General features: G+C 40.2%; 1 protein-coding gene across 2 annotated transcripts in view; it reads right to left on the bottom strand.

Moving 5' to 3' along the window:
- LEO1 (LEO1 homolog, Paf1/RNA polymerase II complex component) overlaps positions 1-12,174 on the bottom strand; it is a 36,147-nt gene extending 23,973 nt beyond the window's left edge. Inside the window, exons 1-3 of one of the 2 annotated variants that reach the window (XM_027553999.1) lie at positions 12,037-12,174; positions 2,415-3,176; positions 388-492 (exon numbers count right to left, since the gene is read on the bottom strand). In XM_027553999.1, the coding sequence (XP_027409800.1) occupies positions 388-492; positions 2,415-3,176; positions 12,037-12,094 (925 nt within the window). In that variant the 5' untranslated portion in view covers positions 12,095-12,174. The remainder of the gene's footprint in view (positions 1-387; positions 493-2,414; positions 3,177-12,036) is intronic. The other variant, XM_027554000.1, reaches the window with a different exon arrangement.
- Between the last annotated feature and the right edge of the window lie 7,782 nt (positions 12,175-19,956).

Raw genomic sequence — 19,956 nt, 5'->3', positions numbered from 1 at the left:
AAGTGACTTAGCAGCATCTAAAATAGCTTGAAGAATCAGCTTCTTCATCTAATATTAACCTATTAAGAACCTAAGAACAAGCTAACAAGCTGTCCTGGAACTGTCACTATTCAACCTGAAGAACAGGCAATGCCACTTCCTCCTCAACAGAGCCTCGGGCCCCTAACAGCAGACTCACTCAGACTACAAATGAAGCAGGTCCTTCAACTACTTAAGTGTGAGCAGTTTCTCATATCTGTACAACTTCCCTGGGTACACTAAACGTAACCACACTCTTTTCTGTGAGTCCTGCAGTCGGGGGTAAACACCCAGGGTTGCGAATGTACCATAGATAAACTCAGAGAGAGGAATGGAAATATACATATATAAAAGAAGTAAGTAGAGTACCTTTTGGTACCTCAGTGTCACTCTCCGCTTCTGAATCAGATGCAATTGCATTCTTGCGTTTCATTCGTAAAACTTCATCCTCACTATCACTGCCTCTTGCAGATTCTGTAAGAGTAGAATCAGAAGTTCTGCATAATCATAGTCATACCATCACTTTGATTTTTTGTGTTTGAAAAGTAACATTGGAGATAAACTATGGACCACCCATACACTGGAAACTTACTCAGTCATAACTAAGAATGAACTACTGACACGATTAACGATTTGGATGCATCTCAAATGCATTACAGTAAGTGAAAGAAAAAAGGCACCACTCCTGTCTGATTTCATTTATAAGATGACATTCTCAAAAAGACAAAACCACAGTGACAGAACAGAGCAGAGTTGTTAAGGGTTCCAGCTGGGGAAGCATATGACTACAAACGGGACAGTATGAGGGAGTTTTTTAGGGCTAGGAGAACCTTTCTGTATCATGACTGTGGTGATGGTTACAAAAATCTATACATGCGTTAATGTTAAGAGAACTCTACATACACACAAAAAAATCAACTTACTATGGTTAATTTTGAAATAAAATTAAAAAAGGAACATTGGTTTTTGTGAGCAGGAAAACTTGGGAGAATGAGAAAAGCAGTTCTAAAACTTTAAATTTATATACCATTCAATACAGAAGACAAAAGAGAAGGAAATATGCTGTAATGGAAGACACGGATATGTCATTTCTGGATGGTACAACTGTTCACATAATTTTCAACTTCAAACCCAACCGCTGTAGAACTAGTTAAGCAGGATGACCAGCGACAAGACTCCCACTCTTAGTTTTATGTTAGTCTGCTAGTATTTGGGAAGTAGTGCATAAGCCTTAATGATTCTGGGTGTTCCCAGTACAAATAACTCTACCCAGAATTAGTTATTGAATACTTACTGCAGTTTTATAGTCTATATAGATCTATATCCATCTCTGGAAACTTTTTGACCTCCTCTCCTAAATAATGTTAAAATGCAGTCTTGATAGCTATCCTGAGGTATATATTCCAGGGGAAAAGACCTCCCACTCCCCATACTGCAGCTCTCTAAGAAGACAGAACCAATATATAATTATAATCAATTACTTATAAAAATGAAGCAACCCAGATATTACTACAGGAAGACTTCCAACTTAATCAAAGTGACTTTTGTATAACACAAAGAAATCAGATGGTTAACTGTTTTAATATTCTATATGAAGAACGTGTTAACTTCAAGAAAACAGTGTAAGTAGCTATTATGAAAAGGGATCCAAAAGCCAAAGTTCCACTCTATGTTTCCTGCTGTCTTCAGGGAATGAATGTTCTGATGCAAGCACATCTCCCCAGGATGAGGATGCATGTGTCAGGCTATCATAACTCACTGAGATCATCCAGCCTATGTTGTCATTCTGGATATTATGCTCCTCAGGCAACCTCCTGACTTACAATTTGGTATCCAATGAAGATTTCCCCTCAAAGGATACAATGATAAGAGAAAAATAACTGATGCTCTTGAAACAATCTTGCAATTCAATTTTTATAACTTCCTGTGGTTAGTCTGAGTAAACTCCTTGGAGCCTGATTACCTCTGGAGGATGAAATTTCGGATCTCTAATAAACTGAACTGGAAACCGGTCATTTCAATGGCACTGGGGTTCCCCCCACCCCCAGGCACATCTATTCTCATCTGGGGCATGCTCTTCAGTTACCCACAAAAATGGAACTAACTCTATTCGGTATCTAGCTACTTTAGCACTATACGCCTTGCTCTAAGACTTTCCTCTTTAAATTTTTTTCTTCCTGATCTATCATCAATGAAATGCAAGGGGAATAGACAGAAACAATACACGGATTAGGAAAATGTTTACAAGTAAAATATATAGAGTTAGAAAAGGTTGAAATTAAGGAACAGAAGAGAAAAACCAGAGTACTAAAGGTGGGACTGTAAGAAGAATCAATGAGCCCCTGCTGTACCTCAATGCTTCTACTAAACCACTTCGGTTCTCATAAGTGTATTACCTGATTTATGGTCCTGTTCCTCTTCATCATCTGAATGCCTGTGTTCTTCATCCGAGGGCTGTGGCCTTTCATCATCAGAATTTTGCATTTTCTCTTCATCAGATATCTGTGGCCGCTCTTCATCATCTGAGTTCTGTTTCTCATCATCATTATCAGAAGCCACTGGCCGTTCATCATCAGAATTAGCCTTCTCCTCCTCAGACAGCTGTTGTCGCTCATCCTCTGAAAGCTGGGGCCTCTCCTCATCATCTGTGTTCTGCATTTTTTCATCATCATCAGAATTCTGCAGTTTATCTTCATCAGACCCTTGTGCCCTCTCCTCATCATCAGAATTTTGTATCTTTTCATCATCTGACTGATCGCTTTTATCTTCCCTGCCCCATTTTTCATCATCCGAGTGTGCTTTTTCAGAACCTTCTGCTTCCGAGTGATGACTCCCTCCATCTGATCTATGACCCTCATCCTCATCATCATTGTCATTTCGGGTTTCTGATCCACTGTGCTGATCTACATCTGACGGATCATTGTCTTCATGGTCAGAATGCTCAGAAGCTTCTGATCTATTGTCTGATCCTTCAGAGTGATTATCACTCCCACTATGATGAGAGGCTCCCTCATCCTCACTGTCATCTCCAAACAGTTCCTTATTACTTGGTTTTCCTGCGTCATCTCTTTCATCTTGATCACTTTCACTCCCAGAGGCATTACTGCCAGAAGCAACATTCTCTTGATCAGAATCCGAGCCTGATCCAGAGTCAGAATCTATGGGATCATATAAACACAGGGTGATGTAAGCAAAAAAAAAAAGCAGAATAAGGAACACTAAAAGTCCATCCCAACATAAAAGCAAGGAAAAAACTTCTTAAAAGCTGTTAGAATCTATCTTCTCAGACTCTGGAAACTAAAAGTTGCAACAACCAGGGGAATGTTTAATGAGACAAAAAAAGCTGAATCTCAGTAAAAACACAGAACTTAGGGATCTTCTAACATACTCTGGTCCCTATCCCCATCCCCCTACTGCCCCCTACCCACCCCTTGATCAACACTGCCTTGAAGATAATATAAAACCCTGAATTTCTGGCCCATGTGCCACTAATGGAGGGAGCAGACAGCACCTCATTCGCAAAGAATCATGGTTGTTAGTTCTGATCTGTCTGGTGGATCACTGAAGGGACTGACTCAAAGGACTTGACTTTATCACACATAACTTGGAACACTCTTGTTGCTAAGGTGGATACTCAAAACATTTTACAGGTAGGTGTATTAGTTTCGTCTGCTTGGGACAATGAATAACAGTTAGGGCAAACAACAGACTAACTAAAAAGCTTGGTTGAAAAGGCTGCTGCTGCTGCTGCTGCTGCTAAGTTGCTTCAGTTGTGTCCGACTCTGTGTGACCCCATAGACGGCAGCCCATCAGGCTCCCGCATCCCCGGGATTCTCCAGGCAAGAATACTGGAGTGGGCTGCCATTTCCTTCTCCATGAAAAGGCTGAGGAATGACATAATATGGGCAGTAAGGACTTTAAAAGGATGACAAAACTTCTAGAGGAAATCACAGGCAGAACACTCTCTTACATAAATCACAGCAAGAGCTCTTTCAATCCATCTCCCAGAATAATGGAAATAAAAACAAAAATAAACAATGGGACCTATTTAAACTCAAAAGCTTTTGTATAGCAAAGGAAACAATAAGCAAAATGAAAAGACAACCCACAGATTGGGAGAAAACATTTACAAATGATATGACCAATAAGGGATTAGTCTCCAAAATTTACAAACAGCTGATGACACTTAACAGCATCAAAACAAATAACCCACTCGAAAAATGGACAGACGACCCAAAGAGATGTTTCTCCAAAGAGGACATACAGATGGCCAACAAGCACATGAAAAGATGTGCACATCGCTAATTACTGAGTGAGTGAGTGAGTTAAGTCGCTCAGTTGTGTCTGACTCTTTGTGACCCCATGGACTGCAGCCTACCAGGCGTCTCCGTCCATTGGATTTTCCAGGCAAGGGTACTGGAGTGGGTTGCCATTTCCTTCTCCAGGAGATCTTCCCGACCCAGGGACTGAACCCAGGTCTCCTGTATTATAGGCAGATGCTTTTACCATCTGAGCCACCAAGGAAGATTCTCTGACAATTATTAGAGTAATGCAAATCAAAACTACAATGAGCTACCACCTCACACAGGTCAGAATGGTTATCATCAAAAAATCCACAAACAACAAACACTGGAGAGGGTGTAGAGAGAAGGGAAGCCTCCAACACTGTTGGTGGGAATGTAAATTGGTACAGCCACTATGGAGAACAGTATGGAGATTCCTTACAAAACTAAAAACAGAGCTACCATATGACCCTGCAATCCTACTCCTGGGCATATACCCAGAGGAAAACATGATCTGAAAGGATACATGCACCCCAATGTTCACTGCAGCACCATTCACAACAGTCAAGACAAGGAAGCAACCTAAATGTCCATCAACAGAGAATGGACTAAAACATGGTATATATATACAATGGAATATTACTCAGCCATTAAAACATAATGAAATAAGGCATATGCAGCAATATGGATGGACCTAGACAGTGTCATACTGAGTGAAACAAGTCAGACAGAGAAGGAGAAACATCGTATAACATCCCTTATATGTGGAATCTAAAAAGGAATGATACAAATAAACTTACTTACAAAACAGAAAGAGACTCATAGACTTAGAAAACAAACATAGTTGCTGGAGGGAAGGGATAGTTAGGGCCTTTGGGAAGATTATGTACACACTGCAATATTCAAAATGGATAACCAACAAAGACCTATTGTATAGCACATGGAACTCTGCTCAACTTTATTTGGCAGCCTGGATGAGAAAGGGGTTTTGGGGAGAATGGATACATGTATATGTACGGCTGAGTCCCTTCACTGTTCTCCTGAAACAAACACAACATTGTTAATGGGCTATATCCTAATACAAAATCAAAAGTTTGTTATAGAGAAAAAAAATAACCTCCCACAATAAATGAAACAAACAAACAAATAAAATCCTCCCATATATTCTTGGCAATCTGGAAAGCCATGCACTTCCCCAGGGCTGTGCACATGCTCAAGAAAGAACCAAGAGGGCCCTAAGACCTCACTTTTGGTTGACCTTCAGGCTCCATGAAAGCAAGAAACGAAAGCAAAGACAGAGTGTAAGCTACTTGGTGGAGTGCTAAAACCATGCCCTAACACACACAGAGACAACCTGTGAAGTCTGGAAGTTCTTCTGTGATTGTTGTTGTTTCTTTTTCTGCATATAAGGAAACCTCTGTCCAATCACTAGCTGACCACTAAGCTAATGGAGCAGAAACTTTAGTGGTCACATACAAAAATTGCAGACTTTACAAAATTAGTTCAAAAGAGTCAACAATAATTACTACAACAAATAGCAACAATAAATGCTGGGGGTGGGGGTGGGGAAGGGAGTGTGCTGTCCTGAGTTGCCGCAATATAATTTCAAAATGTCCAATTATCAACAAAAACTTATAATGCCTGCAAAGAAACAATGAAGTATGGCCCATACATGTAAAAGAAAGGTTACAATTTGTCCCTAAAGAAGCCCAGACAATGAAAATGATATCTTATCAAATACAGAATATCAATAAAAAGACAGATATTATTTTTCCAAAAACTGAACAGAAAATCTGGAGTTGAAAAGTATAACTGAAATGAAAAATTCATTAGAGGTAAACAACAGATGTGAGTGAGAAGAAGAAACAATCAGGAAACTTAAAAGATACATAATTGAGATTATCCAGTCTGGTGAACAAAAGAGAAAAGAATAAAGAAAATGAAGAGTCTAAAATACTTGTAAGAAAACTGCAAGTGTACCAATCTATGCATAATGGGGGTTCCAGAAGAAGAGAAAAAAAAGAGAAAGGGACAGGAAATACATTTGAAGACATAACAGCCAAAAACTTCCCAAATCTGATGAAAGACATGAGCATACACATCAAAGCTGTTTAACAAATACCAAGAAGGATAAAGTTAAAGAGACAGAACCCAAGCGCATCATTATCAAACCACCTAAGACAAAGAAAAATCCTAAAAGCAGCAAAAAAGAAACAACTCATCCCACACAAAGGATCATTGGTAAGGATAACAGCTGATTTCTCATCAGAAACCATAAAAACCAGGAGGCAATGGGATGAAATATTCAAAGTGCTGAGTCAATCAAGAACTTTATATTCAACAAAACTATTCTTCAAAAATGAAGGAATTATAAACAACAACACAAGATAAACTGGACTTCCTCAAAATGAAAAGCTTTTGTGCAAGAAAGGATATTATCAAGAAAGTGAAAAAACAACCTATAAAATGGGAGAAAATATCTGCAAACCATATATATGATGCATATGTAATGCAAACAGTGAGAGACTTTATTTTCTTGGAAACAGTGAGAGACTATTTTCTTGGGCTCCAAAATCACTGCAGATGGTGAATGCAGCCATGGAATTAACAGATGCTTGCTCCTTGGAAGAAAAACTAAGACAAATCTAGACAGCTTATTAAAAAAGCAGAGACAGTATTTTGCTGACAAAGGTCCATCTAGTCAAAGCTATGATTTTTCCCGTAGTCATGTACGGATGTGAGAGCTAAACCATTAGAAAGCTGAGCACTGAAGAATTGATACTTTTGAACTGTGGTGTTGGAAAAGCCTCGAGAGTCCCTTGGACTGTAAGATCAAACCAGTCAATCCTAAAGGAAATCAACCCTAAATGTTCATTGGAAGGACTGATGCTGAAACAGAAGCTCCAATACTTTGACCACCTGATGCTCAGAGCCGAATCATTAGAAAAGACCCTAAGGCTGGGAAAGATTGAAGACAGAAGGGGATGATAGAGGATGAGATGGTTGGATGGCATCACCAACTCAATGGACATGAGTTCAAGCAAGCTCCGGGAGATGGTAAAGGACAGGGAAGCCTGGCATGCTGCAGTCCATGGGGTCGCAAAGAGTCGAACATGACTGAGTGATTGAACAACAACAATCTGGAATATATAAAGAATGTTTATAACAACAACAAAAAAACAAACAACCCATTTTAAAAAATGGACATTGAACTTGAATATACATTTCTCCACGGTTACATAAACAAATACATGAAAAGATGTTCAACATCATTGGCCATTAGGAAATGCAAATTGAAACCACAATGAAATATCACTTGACACCAACAGTGATGGCTATATTTTAAAAAGGAGTAAAGAAAAGGTAAAACAGATGTTGGCAAAGATGTGAAGAAATAGAACCCTCAAACATTGCGGGTGCTAATGTAAAATGGTTACAAAAATGGTTGGCTGGTCCAAAAATGGTTTGGCTGCTCCTCAAAAAGTAAAACAAAGAATCATATGACTCAGCAGTTCCACCCCTACATATATATATATACAATTCCACCCCAAGAGAACTGGAAACAGGCACTTACACAAATACTTGTAAACAAATGTTCACAGCATCACTATTTAAATAGCCAAAACATGGAAACAACCCAATGTTCACCAGTGGCTAAATAAACACTGGGATATATACATAGAGTGAATACTATTCAATCATTTAAAAGAAATGAGGTACTGATACATACAATACGGATGAATTTCAAAAACACGATGGCAAGAGATAGAAATCAGACACAAAAGGCCACATGTTGTATGAGTCCCCTTATATGAAATGTCCAGAACATAGAAAATCCATAGATGTAAAAAGCAGATTGGTGGTTGACGGGGGCTAGTGAAAGGAGCAAATGGTAAGTAACTGCTCAATGGGTGTGGTGTTTTATTTTGAGGTTATGCAAATGTTTTAGAACTAGACAGAGGTGGTGGCTGCAGGGCATTTTAAATGTACTAAATACCACTAAATTGTTCACATAAAAATGGCATATTCAGCAACCAAACTGAAAAGAACTAAAACTGTCACTATTTGCAGATGACACATTATATATAGAAAGTCCTACAGACTCCACCAGAAAACTGTTGCTGCTAAGTCACTTCAGTCGTGTCCGACTCTGTGTGACCCCATAGACAGCAGCCCACCAGGCTCCCCTGTCCCTGGGATTCTCCAGGCAAGAACCCTGGAGTGGGTTGCCATTTCCTTCTCCAAGGCTAATAAATAAATTTAGTAAAGTTGCAGAATATAAAATCAATACACAGTTGTGTTTCTATATATAAATAATAAGCTAACAGAGAAATTAAGAAAATAATCCCACTTATAACTGCAACAAAAAGAATAAAATACTTAGGAATCAATTTAACCAAAAAAGGTGAAAGACCTGTACAGTGAAAACTGTAATGCAGTGATGAAAGAAACTGAAGACACAAATAAATGGAAAGATTGCGCATGGATTAGAACAATCGATACTGTTAAAATATCCACACTAACCAAAGTAATCTACATTTTAAACACAATCCCTATCAAAATTCTAATGGCATTTTTTATAGAAATAGAACAAAGAACTCTAAAATTTGTGTGAAACCACACATACACACAAACCCATACAGTCAAAGCAATGTTGAGAAAAAAAGAATAAAGCTGGAGGCATCATGCCCTTGATTTCAAACTGTATTACAGACACATAAATCACTGCAACAGAATAAAAAACTCAGAAATAAAGCCACACATATATGGTCAATTAATTTACAACAAAGGAGCATGCCAAGAATACACAATGAGGAAAGAACAATAAATGGTGTTGAGAAAGCTGGATCGCAATATGTAAAAGAATGAAACTGGGCCACTATCTTATTACACCATACACAAAATTTAACTCTAAATGGATCAGACTTAAATTTCAGACCTGAAACCATAAAATTCCTAGAAGAAAACATAGGCAGTAAGCTCCTTGACATCGGGCTTGGTTATCATTTTTTTGGATTTGACACCAAAAGCAATGACAACTAAAGCAAAAATAAACAAGTGTGACATATCAAGCTAAAACACTTCTACACAGCAAAGGAAACCATCAACAAAATGTAAAGGTAATCTACTGAATAGGGTAAAATATTCACAAATCATATATCTGATAAAGGATTCAGTTCAGTTCAGTCGCTCAGCCATGTCCGACTCTTTGCGATTCCATGAATCGCAGCACGCCACCAAAAATATATAAAGAGCTCATATTATATATATAGATCTCAACGGGCAGAAGACCTGAATAGACATTTTTCCAAAAAAGACATACCAATAGGTACATGAAAAGATGCTCAACATCACTAATTGAAAGAGAAATGAAAATCAAAACCACAGTTGGAATGACTATTATCAAAAAGACAAAAAATAACAAGTGTTGGAGAGAATATGGAGAAGAGGGAACATTTGTACACTAATGGTAGGATTGTAAAGAGGTGCAGTCACTATGGAAAACAGTATGGAAATGTTTCAGAAAAAGAACAGAACTACTATATGATCCAGCTAGTCCACTTCTGGGTATTTATCCAAAGGACACAAAAACATTAATTTGAAAAAATATATGCACACCTATGTTCACTGCAGCATGATCAAAATACGGAAAAAACCTAAATGTCCATCTATGGACAAACAAAATGTGGTGCATACAAACAACAAAATATTATCCACGCCACTATAAATATGGCATATATACAAAGGAATATTATTCAGCCATAAAAAAAAGAAGGAAATCTTGGGAATTCCTTGGCAGTCTAGTAGTTAGAGCTCAGAGCTTTGGCTGCCATAGCCCAGGTTCAATCCCTGGTTGGGGAACTAAGATCCCACAGGCCACACATGTTTTGTCAGAACTCTCCACCATGACCTGACCATTCTGAGTGGCCCTGCACAGCATGGCTCATAGTTTCATATGTGATCATCTTGGTTAGATTTCTGTGATCCTGGTTTTCTTTTGAAAGCTGTGGGATTATTAAGTTCTTGCTTCTATCTGCCATCTGATGGATGAGGATAAGAGGACTGTGTACGTTCCCTGATGGGAGGGACTGGCTGGGGGGGGAACTGGGTCCTGCTCTCCCGGTGCAGGGCTTTGCCAAGTAATCTTTAATCCAATTGTCCGCTAATGGGTTGGGCTGTGCTCCCTCCCTGATAGCTGTTTGGCCTAACAACTCTCAGATGGTTAAGAATGTAGCAATGCAGGTGATGTGGGTTCAATCCCTAGGTCAGAAGGATCCCCTGGAGAAGGGAATGGCAACCCACTCCAGTATTCTTGCCTGGAGAATTCCATGGACAGAGGAGCCTGGCGGGTTACAGTTCATAGAGTCACAAACAGCTGGACACGACTGAGCGACTAACACTAACAACTGAGGCAACCCAGTCTTGGAGTCTACAGGCTCTATGTTAGGGCTACCGGGGACCTCCCAAAAGGACTTATGTCAACCCATGCCTCCCAGGACTGCAGCTGCCAGTGCCCCTGTCCCTGCGGCAGGCCGTTTCCGACCCTCACCTCTGCAGGAGACCTTCAAACACTCACTACTGCTTCTACCTATTCAATTATTTATGTATTAAGCGATGAAGTTAACTGAGGGAGGGTGATGCTCTTTGCGTCATTATAATCCCTACACTTAGCAAAGTAGCTATAATACGATAGGGGATCTATAAAGGATGAATGAATGAACTTCATGGAAGTGAGTGATGCCAGGGTTCACATGGCTCCGGTTCCTAGAAGGGTGAATGGGATACGGACAAATACAGAAGATAGGGTAATGAAAACATTAGAAAAGTAAGTGTAACAAGAGTTAGTATAAGGGCTCTATACTTCCAGACCTATCCTGACCAGAACCTTCAGGACATCCATCCTGGCAGAGCCCTCACACTAGATTCCACTTGGTGCTCCCCTGCATCATGAACATACACTTATTAATTCATTTCATCACCAAATCCTTCATCCCTTCTCTCCAAACACAGACTTCATATGCTCCCCAATCTAATACCACCGACTCAATGAAAATTCTAGAGTTTTGTACAGGTTCTCGGAGGACACGGCAATCCACTCCAGTACTCTTGCCTGGAAAATCCCATGGACGAAGGAGCCTGGTAGGCTAGAGTCCACGGGGTCGCAAAGAGTCAGACATGACTGAGCGACTTCACTTCTTCGGAGGACACATTATCTCCAGCGCGTAACACCTATATGCAGCCCTACCCCAGTAACCTTCCCAGTCTTCTCACCCAGACATTTTAAACTTTCCATCACGCCATGTTCTGGTTTCATTCAAAAGGACAATCAGAGCCCCTCTGCAAATTCATCCAGTCCATACCCATGTTCCTGAACACGTAATTTCCATTCATTCACAACAGTCCATGTGCAAGGCAGGGCAGAGCAGGACTCTAAGGTTCCTCCTCTCGCTGCGCCGGCTCACCGGCCTCCATTCCTGCCCCGCGCCTAGGAGGCTCGGCTTGCTCGATGGACACCAAGAATCTCGAGGCACACACTCTGCATTTGTCCCTTCATCCCCTCCCTCGGGAAAAGGCTGGCACCGCCGGGAGGGCAGGGGGCACTGAGGCAGAAGTAGAGGAAGCGCCATCCGCCAGCGGCGCCAGAGCATTCACAGACCCGGAATCGGGTCGCTGTAGGGCTCCCGCCGGAGAAGGCCCACCACGCTCGCCTCCACCGAAGCCCTGCGGACCCCACCTTTACGCTCAGGATCGCTGTCGGCGTCGCTCCCGAATAGGTCCTCCATATCCGCCATTGCAGGGCACGTCCGCCGCAGTCTTGACCGGGAGCGACTCCCCGACTGCGTTTACGGCACGGAACCAACGAAACGCGACAGTGTCGCAAAGATTTGCTAAAAAGTCTCCTTTTCTACTGGAAGCTTGTTTTCGCTTGCACTTTGAACCCGCACTTGCCCACGCTCTTACGTCCAGCAACCCCGCCCTTCGTCAATATCTGTTCTTATTCGCGAGGATTCTCACCTGGGTACATCAGGTCTGAGTGTCAGTGGAGGGGGTGGTATTTGGGGGCTCCCAGGAAGGGCCTGTGACTGTGTTAAACCTGCCTGGAGTCAGGCCTGCAGTCCTTTGTTTTATACGGATCAGCTGTTATCAAATTGTTGAGGACTCAAAATGCTTTTGTTTATGTGGCTTGTATCTATTGATATTTACTGTAATAGTAATTAAGGCAGAAATTTTAAAACGTCGTTGTACAATAATAAACGAGTTAACATAAAATAGCATTTTAAGATTTTAAGTGACTTATTTCTGAAAATTGAAGAGTGGAATTATTTACAGTTTTGAAAGCGTCTTTGGTATCTGCCTCAAATGAAAACAGCTGAATTCTCATACCTGCTTCTGCATTCAATCTTGAGAAAGGTTTTGGTTGAAGCTTGTGAAGAAAATCTGTCCTCACACACACATATGTGTGTGATCGGAAGAGGAAGGACCTCTCATACCCCTAAAAGGGTCATCTTCTGACCAGTCTGACCACAACTTTGCTTGCTTGCTTGCTTGCTAAGTCACTTCAGTCGTGTCCGACTCTGTGGGACCCCATAGACGGCAGCCCACCAGGCTCCCCCGTCCCTGGGATTCTCCAAGCAAGAACACTGGAGTGGGTTGCCATTTCCTTCTCCAATGCGTGAAAGTGAGAAGTGAAAGTGAAGTCGCTCAGTCGTGTCCAACTCTTAGCGACCCCATGGACTGCAGCCCACCAGGCTCATCCATCCGTGGGATTTTCCAGGCAAGAGTACTGGAGTGGGGTGCCATTGCCTTCTCCAGACCACAACTTTAGAGTACTGTATGTCAGATATCAAAAATGTGCCATCCTAACCCGGTACACACTTTTATATAAAATTGAAACAAATAATCACAAAACAGTACTGATTACTAAGATGCAACCTGAGATTTCCTATTCTCTTTTATTTTATTCTGTTTAAGCTTGTTTTGTTTTATTCTGACAGGCAGTGCATCTACTAAATTGATTTCGTGATTTATTTAATGGCTTGCAGCCTGCAGCTAGAAAAACACAATTTCGATTCCATTGACTTATTTTTTCAGGAAAAAAACTAATTTTGCTGGGGAATGTGGTTAAACAATTGCACATTATAAAATCAGGCAGTAATAGAATTTTTTAATAGGTCAGTGCTAGATAAAACCTTTTGCTTTACAGAAGCTCAAAGAAATGAAGTGACTTGGATATGTTAAACAACTAGGTCTTTTCTAGGAATTTTGAATTTTCAGAAATGTACATCCAGTGTTAAGATATTATCTGATTAGCTCAATATGGGGGCTTTGATCAACAGTAGATTTTTTAGTTTGGAGGTTATGAGGTATATTTTTGTTGTAAATAGGAGTGCCTGATAGGGTTTAAATGGACAAGAAGTGGGACTGAGTATGTTATCCTAGAGCTATTGTGTATAAAATGGATAATATAAGAGTAAGTAGACGGGATCACTTTAAAACTTTCTGGAATGCTGGAAAAACCAGTATTCTATGTGATTGTGATTCAGTTTCATTTTCATTTGGAATACTGTCCTTGAAAAGAGCATTGATTAAATTGTAACAAATTGAATTACAGTGAGGCCTGCTGAATCACCCTACCCACCTTGACTAGCAGAATTAATGTGTCTATCTCATATGAATAGTGCAAAACAAATAACTTCTGCTTCCTTGATTTGTTTTTTGTTTGTTTTTGCTATACATTGCTCTTCTATTCAAATTGTCTTCAGACAGGATCTAATACATTTAATTAGATTTCAGCTTAATTAGTCACAGGTAGTGCTTGCCTGAGGTTACACCAAGATCACTATCATTGATGTTTACAGTGTTCAAATAGCCTTTTCATTTACTAGCAGAGCTGGACAGGTTTATCCTATTGGGTTTGTGTTTTACTTTAACTTTGGGTATTAAGATTCATTCATTCATTTATTCATTAAGATAATCTTTTCTTTTGCTCTAGGGATGGAAAATCTCATATGTTAGGTGAGTAACTGGATAAAACATCTCCAGGATAGCTTTATCATTTTTTTCCAGTTTTTGAGAGTTTGTCTTTTTCCCATGTTCTGCCTTCATAAGATCCTCAAAATAGTAACCAATACCCACTAGTCAAAGAACAAAGATTAAACTAGGTTGGCTCACACAACACAAATAACATGACACAATTAGTGTAACATTACAAACACTTCTATAAGGTATCTATCTTTAAAATTGATAAAAATCTATGCTTCCATCAAGTTGCAAAACAGAAATATTTGTTATAATGTTTGTATAACATCTGAAAGACTTAGAGGAAAAACAACATTTTGATTAAACAATACATTAACTGCAAATTCACTCCATTTATGGTAAACTGCCACCCCATGGGAGGATCATGTGGCTCATTTCTGAGTACTTTGTGGATGGAGTTAGCCTTTAGGAGGCACAGCTTGATCTGAGCTAAAGAGAAGAATTCCCAAAGTCTCTCCAGCAGCAAATGAACAGTGTGTGCTTGTGTTTGTGCTCAGTCGTACGACCCCATGGACTGTAGCCCGCCAGCCTCCACTGTCTGTGGAATTTTCCAGGCAAAATACTGGAGTGAATTGCCATTTTCTACTCGAGGGAATCTTCCCGACTCAGGAACCGCACCTACTTCTTTTGAGTCTCCTGCATTGGCAGATGGATTCTATACCACTGTGCCACCTGGGAAGCCCTGAATGAACAATGGGGCAGCTCATTTCTTGGAAAACACAGAGCGTTCACTTATCATCTGCCTTTATTAGAGTTCTTACTGAATTGAGTCCCTGCAGTGGGTGCTATGCAGATGTAAAAATAAGAGCAAAGATGATTTTTTCATATATATAGAAGCGCTTTGAACTACTGTCAACTTTAAAAAAATGCACAACATGAGAGTTGCAAATTAAGCTTTATTTGGGGCAAAATGAAGACTGCAGCCTAGGAGACAGAGCCTCAGATAGCTCTGAGAAACTGCTCTGAAGAGGTAGAAAGGGAAGAACAGTATATATGTGATTTTGGTGAAGGGAGAGTACATGTAGTCAAGCACATATTTTTCCAGAAGCTTCTGCTATGCATGAAAGAGAATCACCACCATGAAGGATTTTGGTGTTTTTCTAGATATGAAGTGATACAAGAATTGCACTCATAAATTGACTCCTGAAATTATCTTGCTATCTGAAGACATGTTTTGCCAGTTCCCCCACCCCCAGCACAGAGTGCCTCATTTCTGCTCTCCATCCTGAGCTCCTTTCAGGGAGTGTTGAAAATCAGCAGTTGCAGCAGCACATAATTTAATTTTTGTAGAAATAAGTGGCAAGTGCCAGTTTGTTGTTCAGTTGCTGAGTCATATCTGATTCTTTGTGACCCCATGGACTATAGCATGCCAGGCTCCTCTGTCTTTCACATCCATATCCTGGAGTGTGCACAAATACTTGTCCATTCAGTCAGTAATGCTGTCTAACCATGTCATCCTCTGCCACCCCCTTCTCCTTTAGCCTTTGAGCATTAGGGTCTTTTCCAATGAGTCTGCTCTCCCCATCAGATGGCCAAAATATTGGAGCTTCAGCTTTAGCATCAGTTCTTCCAATGACTTTTCCAGTTCAACTTTGAATTGATTTCTTGAAACCAATATTGATTTCCTTTAAGATTGACTGACTTGTTCTCCTTGCAGTCCAAGGGACTCTCAGGAATCTTTTCCAACACCCCAATTTGAAAGCATCAGTTCTTCAGCATTCAGTCTTATTTATGGTCCAACTGTCACATTCGTACATGACTAGTGGAAAAACCATAGCTTTGACTATATGGACCTTTATCGGCAAAGTGATGCCTCTGCTTTTTAATATCTTGTCTAGGTTTGTCAAAGCTTTCCTTCCAAGGAGTATCTTTTAAATTCATGGCTGCACTTACCATCTGTGGTGATTTTATGTGCTCAGTTGTTCAGTCATGTCTGACTCTGTGACCCCATGGGCCATAGCCTGCCAGGCTCATCTGTCCACAGGATTTTCCTGGCAGGAATACTGAAGTTGGTTGCCATGCCGTCCTCCAGGGGATCTTGCTGACCCAGGAATCAATGGGTGTCTCCTGCATAGCAGGCTGATTATTTACTGCTGAGCCTCCAGGGAAGCCTTCCAGTGATTTTGGACCCCGAGAAAATAAAATGTCACTGTTTCCACTTTTACTTCTTCTATTTGCCATGCCGTGATGGTACTGAATGCCATGATCTTAGTTTTTTGAATGCTGAGCATTAAACCAGCTTTTTCACTCTCCTCTTTCACCCTTACCAAGAGGCTCTTTAGTTCCTCTTCATTTCTGCCACTAGAGTGGTATCATCTGCATATCTGAAGTTGTTGATATTTCTCCCAGCAATCTTGATTCCAGCCCACCATTTCGTATGATGTACTCTGCATAGAAGTTACATAACTTAAATAAGTTAAATATACAGCCTGTGTTACTCCTTTCCCAATTTTGGGCCAGTCCGTTGTTCTATGTCTGGTTCTAATTGTTGCTTCTTGACCCACACATATGTTTCTCAGGAGGCAGGTAAGGTGGTCTGGTATTCCCATCTCTCTAAGAATTTTCCACGGTTCATTATGATCCACACAGTCAAAAGCTTTAGTGTAGTCACTGATATTATATTCAAGTGCTGAAGAATGGGGAGCCAGAAAATGATTAATATCCCTAGGAGTTAGTCGAAAAAGGTTTCTTAGTACGGTGGTCTGAATGTTTGTGTCCCCACAAAGTTCATGTTGAAATCATAGTGCTTAATTGCTGATAGTAGAAGACAGGGCCTTCAGGAGGTGATTAGGTCATTTTAAAAGGATTAATACTCTTATTTTAAAAAGATCCCACGGAATGGAATTCATTAGCCCTTTCTACCATGTGAGGACACAGTAAGAAGCCTTTTGCTATGAACAATGAAGACAGCTCTCACCAGAATCCAACCATGTTGGCAGTTTGACCTTGGACCTCGCAGCCTCTAGAGCTGTGAGAAATAAATTTCTATTATTTATAAGCTACCCTCTCTGTGGTATCTTGTTATAATAATGAGAACAGACTTAAGACAGACAGGATGTCTCAAGCTAGAATAAAGGAGTAATGGGAGGAAACCCAGTTATCAGGATATAAAATTGAGTAGAACTTAAAATTCAATCAAGCAAAACTTCAGTTAGTTTATCAAATCTATTCCTTGATTTTCATGAAGTTCCAGCACACTGAGGATAAAGAGATTTTTCTAAAAACTTCTAGAGAGAAAAATCAGCTGACCTTCAAAGGATCTTGGAATTAACACTAAACTGTTCAATAATTCTGAAAGTTATGAAACAATGGAGAATTGCTTTTGAAATCCTGAAGGAAAATAATCCATTCTAGACTTTTATACTCGACAAACTGTCGTTTGGTACACGGGAAAAGCAGTAAGATTCAGTGGAAACCAGCCTATATGTCAGCAGTCCTGAGACTGCCGTGCTGTGAAGAAACCCAACTAGCCCATGCAGAGGAACTACATAGAAATGTATGGCCAGCCCTCAGCTTCCGTGCACCCCCTGCAGTTCCAGCTCCAGTCTATAGGCCACCAGTGCTTAGTTGAGCCTTTCTTGCATGTCTGTCTCACAGAAACCAGGAGATAATAAGTGAATGTTGTGGCATGAGGCCACTAAATATTGAAGTGGTCTGTCACACAACAATAGCAATTGAAAGAGTTACTCAAAAACTGTACAGTTGATGAATGTGGCCCACCAAAAAAGATGGACTAAACCAAGGAAGATAAAAACTTGAGAAGCAGGAAATTTAAGACTGCACAGATGCAGACTAAAGTTAGGTCTGCAGGCCTAGAGGGATGCTGGTCCAGATTGGAACAAGAGGACCGAAGGCTCCGTGAGAGGACAGGATGAACAGACTGTGAAGGAAACAAAACTAATAGAATACCTGATACCTTCATCCAGTAAGGATTTAAGTGCCTTCTCTGTGCCAGAAACTATTCTAGGCACAACAGAGAACAAAATAGAACAAGTGTCTGTTCTTAGAAGCTAGCATTTTGGTGGAAGATGAGACAAGAAAAGACAGAAATATACATCTCACAATACAGTTTCAGCTGTTTTCCAAAATGACAGCAAGTCCTTTAGCCAAATCTTTTTCTTCTCACTGTCATTAATCTAACTCACTTTTATAAGACAAATGTCAACTCCAAAGCACTAGTAAGTAATTGTGCCCTATGCAAACGAGAGTTTGGACATGCAAATATGAGTTTGAAAAACATCCTGGTACACTTCCTATGAAAACTTGCACTTGTGCTGAGAAAAAAGAACAGAATTAAGATAATGAGTCAGTTATTTCTTAGGACTGAGCTAAGATTGTCTTTTTGAAACCTTTTCTCTTGAATCTAGAGTTAAATTTAGGGAGTGGCTTCCTTGAAGAGGTAGGATTTAGATTCTTCCTGGGAGCTTAAGGGTTACCAGGAAGCTGTGTCCTTAAAAGACCTAAGCGGAAGATCAGATGAGGTCAGTGCTCTCCACACTAGAAAAGCTGGAACGTCAGCTACTGGGGGAAGGAGTTAGAAGGAACAAAGAAAGGAGGATACGGAACAGAAGGTGGGGGCACCGTGGGTGCAGACGTTAGTACAAGCCACAGAGTAAGTCAAGTGATCTGCTACAGGGATACCAAAGAAACTGAAAGTGAGGATGAGGAGGGAGAGAAAAGAAGGAAAATGTATTAACGAGACAAAAAGAATAGAAGAAGCATCTACAAGAGAAAAGGATGAAAAAAAATTTTTAAATAATAATAAAATAGTACTAAAGTGGGGGAATATTGAAACAAAAATGAGAAAATACTCCAGCAGTATAACCAAAGAGAGGGGAAAGATTTACAGGCTCCCATGACAACCAATATTTTTACAGATCAGAAGGAATCACTAAAACAGATTTGGCACACACAAGATACAAAAGATAACTGAAGATTTCAGTTTACAGTAAAACGACATCTCTTCACTGGATTTCCTTATCCAGCTGGTTGTTTCAGCATCATGTGAGAATACAACATAAATGCAGAGATACCATTTCACGATAGGGTGGCAACTCTGCATGCAGGCAGTTTCTGGCCCTCAGTTTATTTCATCTAATCCAGAGAAGGGTTACCAGAAGAAGATACACTGCATTTCATGCTTGAAATTGCAAAAAAAAGAAAAGAAAAGCATTATGGTGTTAAAACATTTAACAGTAATATGGCAACAAGCCACAAGATGGTGATGGTATACCCTGAAGAAACCCCGGGTCTTCTGCAAAATGACACACACACACCTCCGTCTTCTGCAAAATGAGACACGCACACCTCTGTCTTCTACAAAATGACGTGCACGCACACACCACCCGTACCCACCCCCCTCACCAGTTTTTCCTTTAGCAAAAAATTGACTTGAGGAAATGGGCAGGGGATGTGAAGGAGAGATTTGAAAAACTAACTTTACATAGTAATAACATTAAAAACATATTTAAAAAGTTAGAAATATTTGTCCACTTGTTTTCTTTATCCCAGATTTTAAAAAGCAATACATTTAAGACTAGCAAACATTAAGGAAATATTTTTCAGCTGTAGGCATTCTGATTTTTATGTATCTATTGAAAAGTGATCAATTTAA

This window comes from Bos indicus x Bos taurus, chromosome 10, assembly GCF_003369695.1.
Source record: "Bos indicus x Bos taurus breed Angus x Brahman F1 hybrid chromosome 10, Bos_hybrid_MaternalHap_v2.0, whole genome shotgun sequence".
NCBI classification, from domain to species: domain Eukaryota; kingdom Metazoa; phylum Chordata; class Mammalia; order Artiodactyla; family Bovidae; genus Bos; species Bos indicus x Bos taurus.
The sequence above is the reverse complement of the archived record's forward strand: the minus strand, read 5'-3'. Positions and strand labels throughout refer to the sequence as shown.